The 20,158-nt window shown below is 26.7% G+C and overlaps 3 protein-coding genes across 3 annotated transcripts in view; 2 read left to right on the top strand and 1 right to left on the bottom strand.

Annotated features, from left to right (window-relative positions):
• Nucleotides 1–2,096: 2,096 nt before the first annotated feature.
• Nucleotides 2,097–3,880, bottom strand: LOC112591737 (poly(A) RNA polymerase, mitochondrial). The gene has a single exon (XM_025335654.1). The coding sequence runs from the start codon at nt 3,813–3,815 to the stop codon at nt 2,166–2,168; it is 1,650 nt and encodes a 549-aa protein (XP_025191439.1). The 5' UTR covers nt 3,816–3,880; the 3' UTR covers nt 2,097–2,165.
• A 1,564-nt stretch (nt 3,881–5,444) lies between these two features.
• Nucleotides 5,445–12,503, top strand: LOC112595668 (programmed cell death 6-interacting protein). Its single transcript, XM_025340955.1, has 16 exons — nt 5,445–5,656; nt 5,734–5,858; nt 5,946–6,073; nt 7,674–7,827; nt 8,837–8,961; nt 9,037–9,138; nt 9,208–9,427; nt 9,507–9,630; nt 9,718–9,895; nt 9,967–10,128; nt 10,192–10,347; nt 10,416–10,631; nt 10,686–10,832; nt 11,010–11,148; nt 11,219–11,386; nt 12,168–12,503. Exons 1-16 carry the CDS (start codon nt 5,445–5,447, stop codon nt 12,260–12,262), a joined length of 2,451 nt encoding a protein of 816 aa, XP_025196740.1. The 3' UTR covers nt 12,263–12,503.
• A 1,512-nt stretch (nt 12,504–14,015) lies between these two features.
• Nucleotides 14,016–20,158, top strand: part of LOC112592852 (FERM, ARHGEF and pleckstrin domain-containing protein 2-like) — a 47,469-nt gene continuing 41,326 nt past the window's right edge. Inside the window, exon 1 of the mRNA XM_025337004.1 lies at nt 14,016–14,212. The gene's annotated coding sequence lies outside the window, so the exon portion shown is untranslated. The remainder of the gene's footprint in view (nt 14,213–20,158) is intronic.

The raw sequence follows: 20,158 nt of genomic DNA, 5'->3' as shown, positions 1-20,158 counted from the left end.
ATATTTAGATAATATATATGCATTTATATGTGTATATATATATATTATTGATTGGGTTGTTTTTGAATTTTTACCTTGATGTCTTCCAATCAATAAAATAATATTTAGTTCTACATTGTGATTAGGGAAGTTTCGAGTAACATTTTCTATTATATTTTTATTTAATTTAACAATAACAAAACAACTTAAGTTTATATTTTTTGCTTAATAGTGTGCATTTTAATTTAAATATATCAAGAAATAACTTTTTGATTATTAGGAATTTATATTTTAATTCATAATTTATGTTCTAGTTCTCAATATTATGTCTAGTGTTCTATAGATACTACTAAAGTATCTTACAAATTTTTATCTTTTTAGTGTTTATTCATAAAATGTAACTTAATTCTAATGAATAATATGTTCAATTAATTTTTATCAATTTTAGACAAAATTTGTATGTATATATTATATTGTAATTCATTTTATTTATATGCGACCAAATCAGATAACTATATTATATTGATGCGTTTGTATTGTACAACGTTTAAAACAAATGGTCATGCATTATTTAATAAATTTGGCAATAAAATGTATTTTATAAATTGCCATCTAGATAATATAATGGTAATTTGTAACATTTGTACCAATAAGTTCAAGACTGTCCGTTTTTATTATTATTATTATTATTATTATTATTATTAATTATTATTATTGAAAAAATACCTATAACATCTATATCACGGTCTCTGTAATATTATCCAACAAATCATGATGTTATAAAATAATAACTATTTGACTACATTGGTATTATACTTAAAAATGTTAAATTAATTTATATTCTGTTTTATTAAGGTAATGCAAATGACAATTGGTCTTTACACTTGTATTCATAATTAATACTTAATAGTAAATATTATGTTTTATGCTGGTCTTAAAAAATGTATTGTTTACTATTTTGGTGTATCCTGAATTGAAAGATAAAATTAAAATAAACTAAATGAAATTTTGATTTGTTGTATTTAATTTAGATTAGTAATACTCAGTTACACCACAACTCCTCGAATAGGTAAAAAGAAAATAGCTTAATTAGCTCTAATTTTATTTCTAGCATCAAAGTATATACTTTATACAATTATCTTCTAAACATTATTATAACTCTAGATTCTAATAGCTTTTTTTATTTATTTTTTTATTGATTGTTAATAACAACAGAAATAAATGTTCTCTTTCGAATTGTATGATAAAATATTATATTTATGGCTAAAATAATTTAAATTTTTTTTTTTATAAAATATCTTAAATGCCCTTGGAAAAGATAAGGAAGCTGAATACTAAGAATCAATTTTTCTGTTAAATAACACATATGTTAGAAAATCAGTTGGACATTTCAAATTGTATTTATTTGAAATCGCTCCTAACTCAAGTTAAGCTTATAGGAGAGGTAGGTATCAAGAATATTTTTAATTGTAATTTGTTTTATTTGTTAAATATATAATTAAAAAATTTTATCACATCATTTTAGATGTTCAATATCAAATTGCCCTTGAAATCTATCATACATAAGTGTGTACATTTTTTATATTTTTTTCTTTTTCTTTTTTTACTGTCAACAATAAATTTTGATTTATTATTGCTGTAACTGTGTACTAAATACTTATAGTATTTATATTTAATGTGGTACAGATATCAAATACTGAAGTAACCATGAGATGTATTAAACACTCTGTAATTATTTAGTGTTAATACTTGGCTGATTATTTGGTAAAATTTTAGGTTTTATTTCAATTGATTTTGTTATCTAATTATTGTTAGGTCTCAAAACATAAAAATACTTATGAGTAATGAGTTGCTATTTGTAAAACTAAAATTAGAATTGAATGAAAAAATTAAAATTACATATCAAATTAATGGATTAGTTCTTACAAATAAGTCATAATATTTTCAAGCACATGTCTGTATTAATACAATGTGCAATATTATAAAATATAAATTCAGAGGAATTTTGTTTATTATTAATGGAACTTTGGTCATATTATACTAAAAGTATTATCTTAGGACATTGTATTGAGTATAATTATTTGTAATAAATACAAAAAAAAAGAAAAACAGTCACATATTTTAATTTATAGTATATTCTTAATTTATTTATAAAATACAATTTTTCTTTCACTGGGCTTTAATTGTTAGGTCAGTCTTTTGTCTTCTTGGGTTTGTGAATCATCAAACAAATCTTTGACAGTAACTAACCTATTAGAATTTTTTATTTGATGTTGAATTTCAAAAACTATTTGGTTCTTTTTGTTGACGTCAAAACCTTTGAATAGATCTAATAAATTAAACGATTTTGTATTCATTAAGGAAGAATCTATTGTCCATGCAGCATTTCTTAGTTCTATCCTGAATCTCTCTATTTCTTCTGAACTAATATTTTTACTAACATTAAAATGTACTTCTAATGGGTTGACAATGTATAGGGCACTATATTCAGGCTTATTGATTGTTTTTCCATAATTTAATGATATTGCATTTGTATTAAAATCAAACGATGCAAAATATTCAAAAAAACCAAGTAAAAGTTGATCCAAGGTTTTTTTATTGTCAACAACTTTATTAAGTTTTGATACATCTCTAAGGAACGTGCAGTTGATGCCTTCATTAGTGATTCGAACGTCACTGTTACTAGCTTGCTTTACTAGCGTCTGAATGTCAGGAATGATTTTTTCTTGTTGTAAGTAAAATAACACTAATAGTGTTAATGAAAAATTAGTTATCCATCTTCCCGGTGTATCATTTGTTAAATTGATCTCTCTGGCCCACATTTTTATGGTAAAAACTAAAGGCCTAACTCTATAGTCAAAATTACCAAAAATGTACAAAAGTTCAGACATATTAACAGCTGTTTCATTAGAAACTGCTAGATCACATTCAACACCAACAAAATCTTGTGAATATTTGACAATTGGTACTCTTGCTTGAGAAATACGTTTCACTCTTGAACAACCTGGTAAAAATAACTGCAACAAATCACCAAGTATTTCAATATTTCGCTGTGTTTGTGTCCTACTATTTGACACACATTTTCCATGATAAATCAATCTACTAGTTTTATTTTCTTTGATTTCACTGTCCATTAGAACTAAGTCAATATCTGAGCCAATTTTACCAAAACTATTTACTGATGATCCAAAGGGTAATACTTTTGACAAAGGAAAAATACCTTTAAGTGCATTTTCAATTTGCATAGCTGTTAGAAACCTCAATCTTGTACCAATATCGTTCAGCTGTGTACACTTCAATAATAATAACATCTGATTAGACAATGAATCAAGTTTGTCCAGTCCAATATTTCTTATATTTGGCTCTATCATTGTTTGATTTACTTGAAATGGAAATTTTAATTTATCATTAGTGCTTACTAGTTTTGAATTTTTTTTACTTGCATTTGAACGAAACCAAAGAAATGGTGATCTAACAGCAATTACATTTGAATCTTTAATATGTGTACTTTGGTCAAGCAATGTATTAACTGCTGATTGGTCTTCAAATTCGGTAAGCACAAAATGATTTGAACCAGCCAGTTGATAGTGAAATATATTTTTTATTGGACCATATTTGGAGCAATAAGAATATAAATCAGAAATTGAATTTTCTGAAGAAACCTGCACTAAAACACTACATTTTGACTGAGACCGACGTTCACAAATAAATTTATCATACAATACAAATGAATTCAAGTCATTGTGAGTATTTGATTTGTAACGTATGACACGGTGTTGCTTAATTAAAAACTCATGTAAGTTACACAAACGTCTCAATGAACAAGTTTTATTCATTTTTAAACTTTTAATATCAATTTAACTATAACATCTTAACATATTTAAATATTTATAAAGTGTTTAGAAATAAATTATATTTATTAGAACATAACAATAATTAAATAAATATTTTTTACTAATGCTAGTTTTTGTAGTTCTAGCATTTTGATAAGGCATAATAATTGATAACTGATATCAAACACGTGGTAAAAAAATGATAATTGGTATGAACCATAATGATAACAAAATATATACAATATTTACATTTTACAATTTACATTATATTAATTATATAAGGCAATAGGTAAGTATGTTAACATAATACTTAATAGTTATAGAATTAATGAATAATGTCATCTATATTCTGTATGATCTCATAAGATTTTTCCAATACAAATGCTTTTAATTTTTCCTTTATACTTTTGGGATGTACATTTTAATTTAGTCAGTTTAAAGTAGAACTAGTAATATCATTAACGAAAAAAAGACAACAGAGCAATAAAAGTAAACATTAGTTAAAAGAGCTTATTTTAAGATTTAAATAGTTATTGAAGTAATGTTATTGAGGTCTTACTCAATATCCGTAATAATAAAAATTATTTTAAATAAGTAATAAATAGTCCACATAAAATAAAAATATCTGATAAAAATTAAATATTGTAAACTTTTTGAAAATAACTTTAGGAATAATAAAAATTCAGGTATTTTTAAAGGCCGTAATTTATATTAATTATATATTTAATAAAGAATATGTATAAATGTTTAAGTTTATGATATATTGGTTTTATATTATAAGATTTTTGTTCCACATGGGCGTTTCTAGGGGGGAGGGGCAAGACACGGCACTCTTCCACCCTAAAATTTTTAATTTGTTACTTAATTGTAATAAATTAATGTAATTATAACGAAACATAATAATGTTCTATAAATAAAATGTATAAAAAAAATTCCTTTTTTTATTTTTTAAATTAATTTTGCCTAAAAAAATGTCTGGGGTCGCCTATGTTTAACCGTGTTTTTTTTATTCATATTATGTTATTCAAGTAAATACATTTTTAAAGTTTCTTAAATACATTTTTGATAGAAATTTTTAAGTTTTATTTCTAAAAGGTTTATTTTTTTTATATTCATTATTTTTAATTTATTAATGTTAATTGTTCAAATTTTTATAGCAATTCTGGTAAAATGTATAATTTATATATTAAACGTCTTAATGTGTTTTTTATTCGGCAACACTGTAAAATGATAAGCGTATAAATGACAATAAAGTCAGTTACAACCTTACTTCTTAGATGTTCATTATATACATATCGTGTTATTATTATCGCCCAATGCGGCAATGCCCTTACTGTTGTTTTGTTCACTTTTCGCAGTCTAAACAATTAAGCAGTTAACAGTTATATACTTTTCGACCCGTCAGCTTAGTCATTATTAGTCATCACTCATCACTTCATCAGTTATCTTACATTTACTGTTATTGTCGACTTATATTCTAACAACTCTTAGATATTTGTACCGCAGACTTAATGCTAGATTGGGAAGTCCGTTTATAAGTTCGTCGTTCACCGGTCAAAAGTACTTCGTACCTTTGTTTCGCATCGAGTTTGGTTTATTAAATTTGTGAAATTTTTCAACACGATACTCAGTATGGCGACCACGACGTTGCTTGCGGTGCCCACGAAACGCGCGTCTGAAGTGAACATTGTAAAACCTTTACGGAATTTAATATCTTCGCATTATAACTCTGCTGATAATCCTGAAGACTACACAGAAGCCATCAACGAACTGAGCAAACTTCGCAACCAAGCTCTTTGGAAGGTGTTGGATAAATATGACAATTCCCTCGATCTGATATACACGTAAACTAGCATAACTTAATTTTTTAATGATTACTTAAATAGTATAATTTATATAAATATTTATGTGTATTTTGCAGTTATTATGATCAGATAACATCATTAGAATCTAAAGTGCCACCATCTGAAGTACAAATTCCTTTTAAGTGGAAAGATGCATTCAATAAAATGACATCATTTTTTGCTAATGGAAAAGTCAGTATAAGTATGTTCAGATTATATAATACCTCAATCAATTATTTTATGTTAATTTAAAATATTTACTATATAAATGTTTATTTCATATGTTTAGCTCTCTGTTCATTTGCTTATGAGAGAATATGTGTACTATTTAATATAGCAGCTCAACAGAGTGCAGTAGCAGCTGCTCAAAATTTAGAGACTGATGATGGGTTAAAGATGGCTGCTAAATTTCTCCAAGTAAATAAATTAATCACTTTTACAATATATAATTAAATTAAATTGTTATATTGTTAGAATAGTTTGCCTATCTTATGTTACTAGTTTAAGTTTTAGTATTTTAAATGTCAAAGATTGGCTCATTCTAAAAAATTAAATAAGTTTACAAATAAAATTTTAACCTGTTTTAACTGAAAACCAGTTCTCAGACTTTTTCTGAATTTTGATTTTAATATTTTTGTCCAGGTTTTATCTAATCATATAATCTAATATTATCTATAGCTATTTATTGTATACATCGTTTTTACTTAAAATTCCCATAAATATTTTAAAACATGATAGTTTGATTGTTTTACTCTGTTCGATAATAGAATGCAAACATGCAATTCAACCTCACATGCACATTACTCTTATCACTGTATAAAAGAAATTCCATGGCAGTAGATAGTGGTTGCCAAACATATTTTATTGATGGATAGGAGCAATGTGGGCTTAGAGAATTTTCTGACCTAACTATAAGTTTGAGTTGGCGCCAACATTCATTTTTTAGTCTAACAGATAGATATTTTGTCCATAGAAAGAGAACAACAATGTTTTGTAGTATCTATGACAATACCTGTCATAATGCAACTTTTCTAAATGGTTGTGTGTCATATAGACTGTAGAGATATGCAGATCAAATTTTCATGTAGCCACAATGAATTCTCTTGCTAGATAGAACATAGAAAATTAACCCCTCATTGGTATTATGGTGAGCGCAGCGTTCACTTAGTTAGTATTTTGATAATCACTGATTTATTTATAGCTTGATTCATCTAATTGACATGTATCTAAATATACTTTTATAAATATTACTTGATTATCAATATCAAAAGTTATTAGTATTCATAAAAAATGAGTGTTGCGCTTACTTAAGAGGACGTCGTACCCACATATGTTGTCTCCGTCTTACAAATGCGTAACATGGCAAATAGTACTCTCAGAAGATCACGTTTAGCTCCTTCAGCTTGAAAATTAGAATGAATTGACCTCTTTTGAAATTTAAAAGTGAGATTATTATGTAGGGCATCTTATAGGCTTTTTATTATATTTTAATTTTAAAGCAAGTTATGAGTATTTTAAAATTGTAAATTGCTTGCACGTCTTAAAACACACATAACTCGCTTTAAAATTAAAATATAATAAAAAGTCTATGAGATGCCCTAGGGCCTAGATAATAATTTCACTTTTAAATTTCAAAAGAGGTCAATTCATTCTAATTTTCAAGCTGAAGGAGCTAAACGTGATCTTCTGAGAGTACTATTTGCCATGTTACGCATTTGTAAGACGGAGACAACATATGCGGGTACGACGTCCTCTTAATGGTGTTGACTTAACATTTTTTTGTAAATGGCGTACATATATACCAATGGTGGGATGTTGCATAGTGATACCAACAACCGGTTAATAAAAATATTGATTAATTCTAAAAATCATATTACTGACGGATTTAGTTTTTTCAATTTGTTGATTTAATTTTAACTCTCATCTATTCAATAATATAATATGAAATTGTTTATCCTGTTTAATTTGTTTGTTATAATTGTGTTCAAATTTATAGTATTAAAATTTTTGTTCTTAGCAAAGTGCTGGTATATTTAATACATTAAAAACAACAGTTATGAATGTAATTCAACAAGATCCAACTGCAGATTTAAATCCAGATTCATTGGCAATGTTATCATCTCTTATGTTAGCTCAAGCCCAAGAAGTGTTCATAGTCAAAGCAAATATAGGTAAGAAAATCTGGGTTTTTGCATGTTATTATATTTTATGATTTTTTGTTAGATAATCTCAAATTATTTACTTTAATTTTATGATACAAGAATGTAACTCTTTTACAATAATTATATAAATATTAGCTGCGATATAAGTAGTCTTATTTTATTTATTAGAAAATAATAATTTTTATAGAATTTAAACTGTTTGTAGTTCATGTTTTATAGTACACATTAAGATTGTTGACAGTTAAATATAAAGGTAGAGTTTAAAAATATTTATTGTATGTATTTTTAAGGGATTAAGGAGGAATGAATACATAAATATTTATTCATTATTTTATAATATTATTAATTAATAAATTATTATATCACAATTCAATACACGTGCTTGAATTTAAATAAAAATTGATTTCTGAGAATTATGTTGTTAATATCTGAGAGTAAAATTAATTTGTTTATCATGATATTTTAATATAATGTGGAAGATTCTCTCACAGACATCACTCAATAAATAATGTTTTTTTTGGGAAATGGGACATATTTACTATTTGCAGTAACTCACTTCTTTTATTGATTTAAATTTTTCCATAGTGTTTTTTATGTGATTTTGATCTGTGTAGTACTTAAGTACTTATTATTTGGATACCTTTCTATGTTATTAAAAATTTTTGATTGATTTCTAAGGTGGAACTTGATAGATTTTTGCTTATATAGGATTAGGTATTTGCTTGTTATTTTAATTAAATTCATTGAGTTTATTTTTTTCCTATATTCTGAAGAATTAGTAAAATAATATTCTATTGCTACCTCACATACATTATGGGTAAACTTTTTCTACATTTTCAAAAACTTTACAAAAAAAAAAATTATTACAATCCTTAAAATAGAAATACATTTTGAAATAATTTAATTTTTCTGATGAGTATAAATATTTATTGTGTTAACCTTATACATTGTTATTTTATGTTAGTGGATAAAAATAATATATTAGTTAAGTACCTACTGACATTTTATTTATTTTTAGATAAAATGAAAGATCAGACAATTGCCAAACTATGTGCACAATGTGAAGAATATTATGCAGAAACAGCAAAAATGATGGAAAAAGAAACAGTTATGATGTCTTTGGATAAAGAATGGACATCAAATGTAAATATCTAATATTTATAATAAAATATTGATTTCACAAATATTAAAACATTTTCATAAATTTAAATTTCTTAGGTTTATGGAAAACAGTCAATTTTTCATGGTTTGGCTCAGTATTATCAAGCAATGGTGTGTAAGAATAATAAAATCGTTGGTGAACAAATAGCTAGACTTAATGTATGTTTAAAAAATTAATTTGAGATGAATGCAATATAACAAAATTTTGATTGTTATGATTATTTTTAGGTAGCTATTTCGTTTCTTAAAAGTGGTCAAGAACGATGTGCTCGTTTGTTTTACAATGAGCTTCTTAATAAAGCTATGCAAGAGTTAAATGAAGCAAAAAAGGATAATGATTTTATTTATCACGAACGAATTCCAGATGTCAAACATTTAGAACTAATATCTAAAGTTGCAATTGCTAAACCAACTCCTGTGCCATCAAAGTTTTCATCTAAATTTAAAGGTAAAAATATTAAAAATTTTTTGTTTAAATTGCTTGTGCTTAAACTGATTTTATTCCACTTATGTTATTTTTTTTAAAGATTTATTTGAGGATTTAGTACCAATATCAGTTCAACAAGCACTTAGTGCATATGATGTTCGTAAAACAGAACTTGTTAATTCTGAAATTGGAAAGTTGAGAGAATCTACACAAATATTAAATGGGTATGTCAAATAATTATTACTTATTTATACCATAAAAATCATAATGATTTATTACCTTTAAGTATATAATGGAGCATTTGTTTATAGATGTTTAGCATCATTAAATTTGCCAGCAGCACTAGAGGATGTTAAAGGTGTAGGAATACCACAGTCGCTAATAGAAAAATCAAACAATGTACGAATGAACGGTGGAGTTCACAAGTTAGAAAATATGATCAAAGAATTACCCGAATTATTGAAACGAAATGAAGAAATAATAAATGAGGTTATTTATCTATATTTATAAGTAATTCTAATAAATGTTTTAAATAGTTTTATTATAATCAAACGTTTTAGTCTGAACGGATGTTAAATGAAGAACAAGCATCTGACGAACAACTCCAAGCACAGTTTAAAGATAAATGGAATCGCACAAAATCAAATGTTCTTACTCAAATTTTTAGAGTTAACATAACTAAATATCGCGAAATCATTAAGAATGCTAAATCTGCTGATAAGGTAGAAGTATATTAAATTGTTACTAATATTTAAAAGTTTATGGTTACATTTTTAAAATATTAGATGATACATGAAAAGTTTGAAACAAACAAGCGAGCCATTTATTTATTATCTGAAGGCCAGGAAGCCATGAAAAATGTATTGCCAGTCGGATCAAGTTCTGGGGTCAATTTTGCCAACTCTACAGCTGCTGATAAATTAAAACACTTAATGGAAGAGGTAAATATAAAATTAAAAGTAGAAATTATTCTATTTTCATGAATTATTTTAATTTTAAATTAATGCAGGTAGAAGCATTGAAAAATGAAAGAGATGTTATTGAAACGGAATTGAAATGTGCCACAACTGATATGAAATCAAAATTCTTGAATGCTTTGTCTGAGGAAGGATCCATTCATGAAGCTAATTTGTCAACTGAGAGCTTGGATCAATCTTATGGACATTTAAAAGCTCAAGTTAATGATAGTCTTGCTAGACAAGAGAAACTTCTATCTAATATCCAGGTATATTCTTAAAAAAATGTTTTTCTATCATTATTAATTAATTATTCATTCTAGGTGGTGAATACAGAATTTTGTAGAGAAAAGAGCAGTGGTGGCCAAAGAGAAGCATTATTTAAAGATTTAGCATCTGGCTATGATGTATTTAATGATTTACAAAATAATTTAGTTGAAGGAACCAAATTTTATAATGATTTGACCGAAGTAATTATACAAAATATTCTATTTATGATAATAAAAAAAATGTATTAGGAATAATAAAATAGTTTAGGTAATGCAATTAGCTTTCTGTAGTTAAACTTAAAATAAGCACTCGTTATTTTTATTTTATCTTTTAATTACTTTTTAAATAATTAATAGTTGTTGTTTCTGTTGCTATAGATTTTAATTACTGCTCAAAATAAAATTTCCGATTTTTGTTTTGCTCGAAAAGCAGAAAAAGAAGAGTTGCTTAAAACTTTAACTTCAGATTTGAGTAGAGAAAAACCTGTTTCTATTCCAGCTGCACCTGCTAAAAGCCGTAAATATACTCTTACTTTTGTTATTTAAGTTCTGTTAATACTTATTTTGAATACAATTTTCTCATATAGATGAATTACCAATTGGTGCTCAGCTCCCTTATCCTGTACAACCTCAAGGTATGCCCTTACCATATACACTTCCAAGGACTGGGCCATCTTACCAACCTTATATGTGTGCACCGCCTATGCCAACTACATACAATCCTTATGCAACACTTCATCATTATCAGCCACAAGGTATATTATGTATTATATATTAATATTATATTGTAACCAGAGAGTTGAAAAGATTTTATTTTTTTACTGGTTTTGGTTTCTGGTCTTAATTAATTTTCTTATTTATATATATTGTGTTTAAAACCATATTCTAGTTTTTGTGAGTTAAATTTTCTATTCATTACAAAGATAAGATATGGATAGGATAATAAAATTCATATTTATTTAACTCCTATCTATATTTAAATACTACAAATTTGAGTATTCATCAAGTAATTTTCTTAAATATTTATAAAGATTTCATTATGTTAATATATTATTTTATAAAAGACTAAGAGTAACCTTAGCAGTGACCAAATTTTAACCAGCTTGGTCATCTTTTGTTTACGACTATCAGCTGTGAAAATTGCGACGCTGTGTTAAACTTAGTAAAGTACTGACTAGGCTGTTGTTGTATTAATAAAGTAATATTTTCAAAAGTTTAAAAATCACATACATTGCAGTTGTTATGCACTGAACCTCTTGAGATTATTCTCTTACAAAATAGAGATCTGAGATAAAGAGTAAATATAAATATGTATTTTGTTTATTTAGAAATTGTAATTAAAAATTAATTTAAATTTTTGTCTCATAAATGATTTAATTTAATCTGCTATATGATTAAAAATAAAACAGTGTGTTTTTGTAAAGGCATTGTGTCTTTTTAAGATTGTTCATTAAAAATAGTTTGTGTTTGTCATGTGGAAAACCACAAAAATATTGTATTTACCAGTTAAGTTTACAATAATGTATTTGGTTCTAGACTATCAAAATTATGCTGTTCAAGGTCAACCACAATATCCTCCTCAATATCCACCACAATACCCACCACAAAATCAGCAACAACCACCATGGTAAAAGTAAATTTGGTATATTGATAGAAAAACACAACTTATGCATTATTGTGATTGGATGTAGTTATCCTGGTTAACTAATTGTGAATACCATTTTTTATAAAACAGAACAAAATTGTTATTAATTTTGTTTAATTATTATTCATATATCAACCAAATTATTGCTAGAATACTGTATTGACTACATCATTTATATTGCTTTTACATAATTTTTAGATTTAGCATATTAATGTATTAATTTATTATTTATTTAAACACTTTTGTTTATCTGTTTCACAATTAAATTACAATGTTTATTATTTTTAATGTTAATTAAGAAATGTTATCATAGTTTCTTTTATAATTTATTGATTACATTTAATAATTATTAATTTGCATAAAGTATAATAAAATTGAATAGTGATGATGTAGTTCCTACATTGTATACACCTCGAGAATGGTGCAGGTGTAGAAATAAATATAAAATACTTATCAATGTCTGATTTGGACAACAATTAATACCTAGATTGATTTATATGAATTGATGTACAAAAGATACAAAAATTAATTCAAGACTGGAAGCTGCTAATAATTTTTAAAATGTTTACAGTAGAATTTATTTTATTATACTTTTAATTTTAACTAAATTTTAGAATATTAAATCTTTATCAATTATAAATCATTAATTATTAAATCAATTATATTATTACATATTAAATGTCAGAATATGTATATTCAATTTGTCATATCTGTTCAATTAATCAAAATACAAAATAGTTTAATTTGTATAAATAAATTATTTATATCTGTCATGAATAGTTAGTTATTAAAAATGTTTTATACTGTTAGATAAAAGTTAATTAAAAGGGTTAAAAATATTATTAAATAACAATTTTTGAAATATTAATAAAAAAGAAAACTTGAGAGTAATTACTTTAATATTAAAAATATATCATGAAGTATTTTAAAAAATTGACTCATAAAGAGATTCTATCATTTATCATCACCCTTATTTTTCTCTTGTTTGTAAAATTATTATCAAATTTTTGTACGGCAGCATATTAGGTACCTATACCTAAATATCAATTGTCCATACCTAAACTCACACATGTAAGAAATATAATAATTAATGTTTTCGTATTTTCGTTTAGTGTAACTGCACTGTAGGAGTAGTAGAATTGAGTGAGAACTGATGTGGTTGTAATAAAGTGAGGGCGTGGGGCGTGGTACCGCCTACGCAGTTCGATATGACGATATCGACTGTATTTTTGTAAGCCACCATAAATTATAATTTTATATTTAAAAATATTATATAATGATATGTGTTACGACTAAAAAGAGTAATAAACTTGGTTTAAGGTACTGTATTTTAAATCGTGGTAATGCCTGTGAAGCTGATACGAGCCCATAGAAACTCAAACCGAAACATCGCTATGATTTTTTACAGCTATGTAAGCGCCACGCATGCGATTTTAATCTTTTTTGGCGTCCCCGCCATATCGTATTTAATATAAATATACATATTAAGGTATTGACTGTTATAGTCATAAACGCTCAACAAATTACGTTATAAATGACACACGCGCGCACACACACACACACACACACATATATATATATATATATATAGGTACACGCGCGTTCGATTGGTCGGTTTATTATATTACTATTGTAGTGTTGCGATTTTTACTTCATTGCGCGTATCGGATGACGGGATGGGTGCGCGTCACTGATGCAGTGGTTTGTACTGTGCACCGTCGCGTGTTTAATGTAAATTATGTTTTATTTATTGTGTTTTGTGTATGATATGTGACTGTACAGTACCTAGCGCCCACCCATGCACCTGTCTACGTTGCGCTTTGACGGAAGAGATAAAGACCCCGTTAACTACACGCGCACAGACAATAAATTGCGAATAGACGAGAATAAAACACAATAATATAGTATAACACAGCACAACCTAATGGCCACGCGGGTAAGTACATATTATAATAGGTATTATATAATACGTTAATTTGCATGCATAACCCCGTCAGACACCTGTAGCGGCTGTAGCTATATGGAGTATAAAAGTGTGCGTAAATATATATACCTATGTATTTAAAATGTGTCGATGTGCCTCTATTATACATATACTAACATTACTAACAGTATGCGTGTGTAATGCCTGACTTATGTGTAGGTAATCAAATTACAACGCTGCGGCGTATTATTTTCTTTTGACTATTACAGTGTATAATCCGCATCACTACCTATTGCTGTAGGCAAGTTTTCAACGTTATTTTCATGCAACACGATACCCGTATGCTAAATGAATGATATAGGGGTCACGAGTATGTTTTTATAAATCGTAGGTACTTACCTGTGTAATTATTCAGTCCGTCTGTTTTGAACTTACTAACGGTCGCGTAACTTTTGAACGATTTAACAGTTTTCAATCAAAGTTATATTTATAAATTATTTTTTCAACGCTTATTGTAGGTTGTAATAAAATAGTTTATGCATGATTTTAGTTTTGGATTTATTTGGCTCACGAAAATCGAATGATTTGTTTTTTTAAACGGTTGCTATTGCTTACAGATTACATCAGTTACAATGCTATAAATAAAAAACAAATATAAATGAAGTATTAACGTATAAAAATAGTTACAAATATTATATAAAAAAAAAAGGACAAATCTTAAAATTAACTACTTACTTTATTACATACCTTCGAATTTTTATTTTATTCAATGATTTATCATTGAATTCAAATTTGATTTTTTCATTACACTATATTACTGTAACCTCAGACCTACATAATGATGAGACTTTCCTATTGCAGGCATATAACAGTGCAGCAACTTTTCTGATTTAAAACTAATTACTATTTACTATATATAGGTACATAACAGGCCGCGCCAGGTTCTAACCTTAGAGCCTTAGAAGTAGGTATCAAATTTGAGGAGCTAAATCTCTCCTACCTTCTATCCGATTTTGTTAATGTTTCATGTTTGTTAAAGTCATAGGATTTATTTTTATAATTAATGTTGAAACCGTTAAATATGTTAGATCTTAGATGATATAATATGTATATATATATAATACTCCCCCTTCTCCTGGTAAAAATTTCTGCAGGTGACCTTGGATTTGATAATGTAATTATAATTATATAATAATCTTTATTATGGACAAAACTTCATTTATAAATAACAATATTTTGTTAAGGAAATATATTAAATATTTAAGAAGCAGTTGCAGGAGAATTACCAAAAATCTATAGACCCATATTATAGGTTTATAGTGTATCTACAATTTATTAAAGTATGTACAATTTTAACATGTATTGTATAAATATAAGGAATGACATTCGATGATAGTATCTATCCAATAACAATTAATATTATTTAAATTTAATAATTTGTATTGATAAGATACCTCAAAAGATACAAAAAAAAAAAAAACATGATATTAGACTCGAGTAACATTTAATAAATCAAATTATTAAATTGCCATTATGTTAATTTTGTTCAAGAAACAATTTTTTTAAATAAACCAAGGTAATTGATGGTGTTGTCACGTCTTTAAAAATCATAATTCGATATTCTTCTTAAAGGATAAAATAAGTGAGTATGCTTGGTAAATTACCCCTGTGTATACATTTTCTTAAATTAAACTCGTTGCGTCATATAAAATAACAATAGTCAGTAAATGTCCTGACCCTATTTGATAATTTAATGAATTAGTTACCTACCAACTCATATACGTATATAAATTAAATTAATGACAAAACAACAAATGTTTACATTTATTTTCGAAATAGTATTCACCTTTCAATTATTACAAATTATTTATGAATAATAATGATGATACAAGTAATATATTGTTTATGGGGGGTTTTTTTTTTTTTGTACAGGAAGTGGTCTGTACCAACTGTACTTATATTATATTTACTTATATCAGTTATATCTACGTGTCATGAATTCTTATAGTTACATATAAAAATTAAAGAATGTATACAAATGTAACCATGCTCTAACCACAGAACGCAATATTATATAAATGTGTGTTTGTATGAGATGGAGTCATAAAATATTGCTTTGTGAAATTAATAGATTTAATATATTATTACTATATACATACCCATGTATCTATTATTATTATATACATGGAGATTTCAATTTATTACGACTCACGATGGTCATTTGTATAATATAGTAGCATATTTTTTTATAATAGTTCTCAAAAAAATGTTTATTCATTATGATGGCCTTAAACATGTTGACAAATCTTGTACTATTTATTAAAATATTAAAAATAATCAACAGATATTGAAAACCTGTTCGTCTGGAAAAGGCGATACGTTGCCTATATACCTATTTAATATGTATACATACTATATGCTTATACTAGCACTTTAGCCTATATACAGGTATTATAAATGTATATATATATATTATATAATGCGTATACATTTCTTCGTCATCGTCATGCATAGTTTACCTATAACTATTAAAATTAAAAACGCTGCAGAATGGATATGAATATATAACGACTGTAAATGAGTCATAGTGTACAGAAGTGTAGAACTTATTTAGTTTAAGTTTTATCACTTATATAGTTATGTGTATGATGACAATATAATATGTGTATGAAATTCAAATATTTATGATATTTAAATAAAACTATTTAATTTTAGTTGCTTGAATTAAATAGTTAAATGTAATTTATTTATCATAAACTACCTATACAATACATATCTATCTTAATTTATAAATATGTTCAATGTTAAGATACAGTAAGAACTTGTCTACAACATCGAGATTCGAGAAGATTCAAAACCACATTTATCAAAATAGTTGTAAAAAAAAATATTAAGCATCTAATATTAAATATTTTGTATGTAAGAATAATATTACGTGTGGGTTTGTGTGGGAAGTATATTTAACGGCATAATATAGTATCCTTTATGCATTATATTTTACACGCGACTTTACGACATTCGGTAATCATCATCATGGTTGATAATTATAACTCGGAGATTTTAAACGAAATGTATAAATTAATTTATTAATTAGCGGGTTAAGACTTAAGATAGTGTCTAATGTGCCAAGAACTGAAGCAAAAGATTATTTTTACACTGATGTGGTATTATGGTTAGTAAATATTTAGAAATTGTCAAAAATTACTTATCTGGCAGACGGAAACAAATATAAGTTCTCCAATAGCAGGTTTGTTCCAAGCTGAAATTTATAGGGAATACAAAAACAGATTATTTTTTCGAACATTTACTGGGCAGACCGCCAACAGAATGAATAGGCAACAATATTTTAAACGTAAAATCCGTCTGATGTAAGGAAATAATTATTTCACTACACATCAATCAATACAAAATTATATAACACAACACTCCGCAACACAACACAAATTACATTGTATCACTCCACAATACTGGATATTTTAATTTTGTTGTTTTTATAATTTTATATTTGTTGTAGAGTTTGACTTGAGGACCCATCTAAATTATTAAATTGAATATTAAAGTTTTTAAATTATTGAACTGCAACAACATGTATAGTAGCCAATTTATTTAAATAATATAATAGTATTTTTGAATTGTTATATTTGTCTTAAACAAATGACAGAAAAATAATTATGAATTAATGAGTGCCAAGGACATGGTATACTAGTAAACTAATACGTGCATAACGTTTTGTTATAAACTGTCTTTATCTATTTAGGCTAGGATCACACTATGCGTTTTGTCGGCAACCGAAAAATACTATCCCGATTAACCGCAATCGGGACGATCGATCATACTATGCGTTTTATCGGTAACCGAATACATACAAATGAGATTAAAAAGCCCGAAAATCGTTTTTAATTTAAATTTAAATTTTAAACTGATTTTTTATTTAAACGAAATGTATCTAGTATTATAAGTAAAAAAAATAATAAAAAGGTTGTGTAATTAGAATTATTTGTTTTTATTTAAAACGTGTATCAACTAATTATGCTAATAAATAATAATATACATCTATAATATAAATAAAATATAATATATATATATATATGTATATTACAAATATATTTTAAGTTTTTTAATTATTTAAATTTAAAAATGATTATTAATTATTCATAAAATTTTCAATTTCGGTTACCGATAATCCGCACAAATGTGATCGGACAAATTGCATTGCATATGTTGTGCTTTACATCCCGAAACGCAACCGGACGGTTGGGCCGCAACACGTTGCGGTCGCTTCCCGACGGTTTTTAATCGGTTCCGCAAATCGGTCTAGTCTGGCCCTGATGACGCGTTTTATATTTAAACCTATTTTATTTTAAAGTGTTGCGGTTCGGCTCCGGTTGGTCGGGAACCGACAAAACGCATAGTGTGATCCTAGCCTTAGGATTCGATATAAAACGTAAATTCGAAATAATAACTGAACGATAGGATTGGCATTGACATAATGTGCATAGCATTAATTCTAGACAGTATATTTTAATCTCAGTTTTTTAGTTTAGATTTAGCATCTAAATTATATTTAACGAATAAGTACATTTTGTTTACTTCTGGATACCACAGATCTATAAATTATTTTGATTCTATACTTTTGTTTATTTCTTAATTTACAAGACACGACTGAACTTATATCAAGTTAGTATGGTACTTGAGTATTTGAATTCGTACTTCTCAGTAGTTAACTTAATTTAATTTTTTTTTGTTTAGAACATTTATCAAATGTTATGTTATACTACTCGTATTTTCTATGCACAATTTAAACATAGGTTACATAGTAGGTATGTAAGTATAATATGTGTTGTAGGTACTATATGGCTTGCAAAATTGTTTCGTTCCGCTCGATAAGATAATATTTTGCAGTGTACTTACATAAATACTGTATATTTGGAGTTAGTTAATTCAAATAATTGCAATGAAGGACGCATTAATCTTAATAAAATCATAATAAAACATATTCTGACGTAGGTAACTAGATAAGGTGTTTATTCAGGCACATATCCAATAATTTTAAGACAACAGTATGTACAGTTTTCCTGGATATATAGTATATGTCACGACTTAAATCTATAATTATCTAGGTACATTAATAGGTATATTTTGGGAAGTAATGCCAACACGATTCCCTCTTGATGTGACGGTTTATCTTAAAAAAAAATGTTTATTAATAAATTATCTAGTTTGCATCAAATCACAGCTGTACTCAATTATTATTAATTTATCAATAAATAATGACTATATTATATGCACAACCTTCAAAATCACTTAAATTTATTACAAATGTGGTTCAACCAATGGAGAATAAAAATTAATGAAAACAAATCATCACACATCGCATTCACTTTGCGTTCTAATATCAGCCCTCCACTAACTTTAAATAACAATATAATTCCCTTTGTCAACTCCGTCAAATACTTAGGTATTCATCTCGAAAAACGACTAACTTGGGCTACCCACATCAAAACTAAAAAAATATCCCTAAAATTAAAACTCCATAGCCTAAGACGCCTTCTTCGCTCCAACATCCCACTTAACAATAAAACTCTCATCTACAAACAACTTATTCGTCCTGCAATGACTTATGGCATCCAAATCTGGGGATCAACCAAAGTTTCAAATCTAAAATTATTACAATCCTTCCAATCAATAAATTTACGTTTGTTAACCCAAGCTCCATGGTACATTAGCAACAACACCCTTCACAACGACCTCAAAATTCCCTATCTCTCTACTCTTGCTTCCACTCACTATAAAAAATTTCACGCCAACACATTAGCTAATTCAAATTCACTTATATCTAATCTCTCTTCTCTAACTATCCCGGATAATCCACCCCGACGCTTAAAGCGCAATTGGCCACGCGACCTTCTAAACAAATAAAAAAAAAGTTGAAGTAGTGTTACTGGACGCCCCCTTCAC

Source organism: Melanaphis sacchari, unplaced genomic scaffold (assembly GCF_002803265.2).
Source record: "Melanaphis sacchari strain LSU unplaced genomic scaffold, SCAv2.0 Contig0_pilon_pilon, whole genome shotgun sequence".
Lineage (NCBI taxonomy): Eukaryota > Metazoa > Arthropoda > Insecta > Hemiptera > Aphididae > Melanaphis > Melanaphis sacchari.
Note: the sequence above shows the minus strand (reverse complement) of the source record. Positions and strands in the feature narration are given on the sequence as shown.

Bases quoted from the DNA above. Each gene is read 5' to 3' on its own strand.
- LOC112595668 (XM_025340955.1), top strand. From the start codon at position 5,445: ATGGCGACCACGACGTTGCTTGCGGTGCCCACGAAACGCGCGTCTGAA. The intron at 10,348-10,415 runs GTAAATATAAAA...AAATTAATGCAG, and splicing joins TAAAACACTTAATGGAAGAG to GTAGAAGCATTGAAAAATGA. The intron at 11,387-12,167 runs GTATATTATGTA...ATTTGGTTCTAG, and splicing joins TCATCATTATCAGCCACAAG to ACTATCAAAATTATGCTGTT.
- LOC112591737 (XM_025335654.1), bottom strand. From the start codon at position 3,815: ATGAATAAAACTTGTTCATTGAGACGTTTGTGTAACTTACATGAGTTT.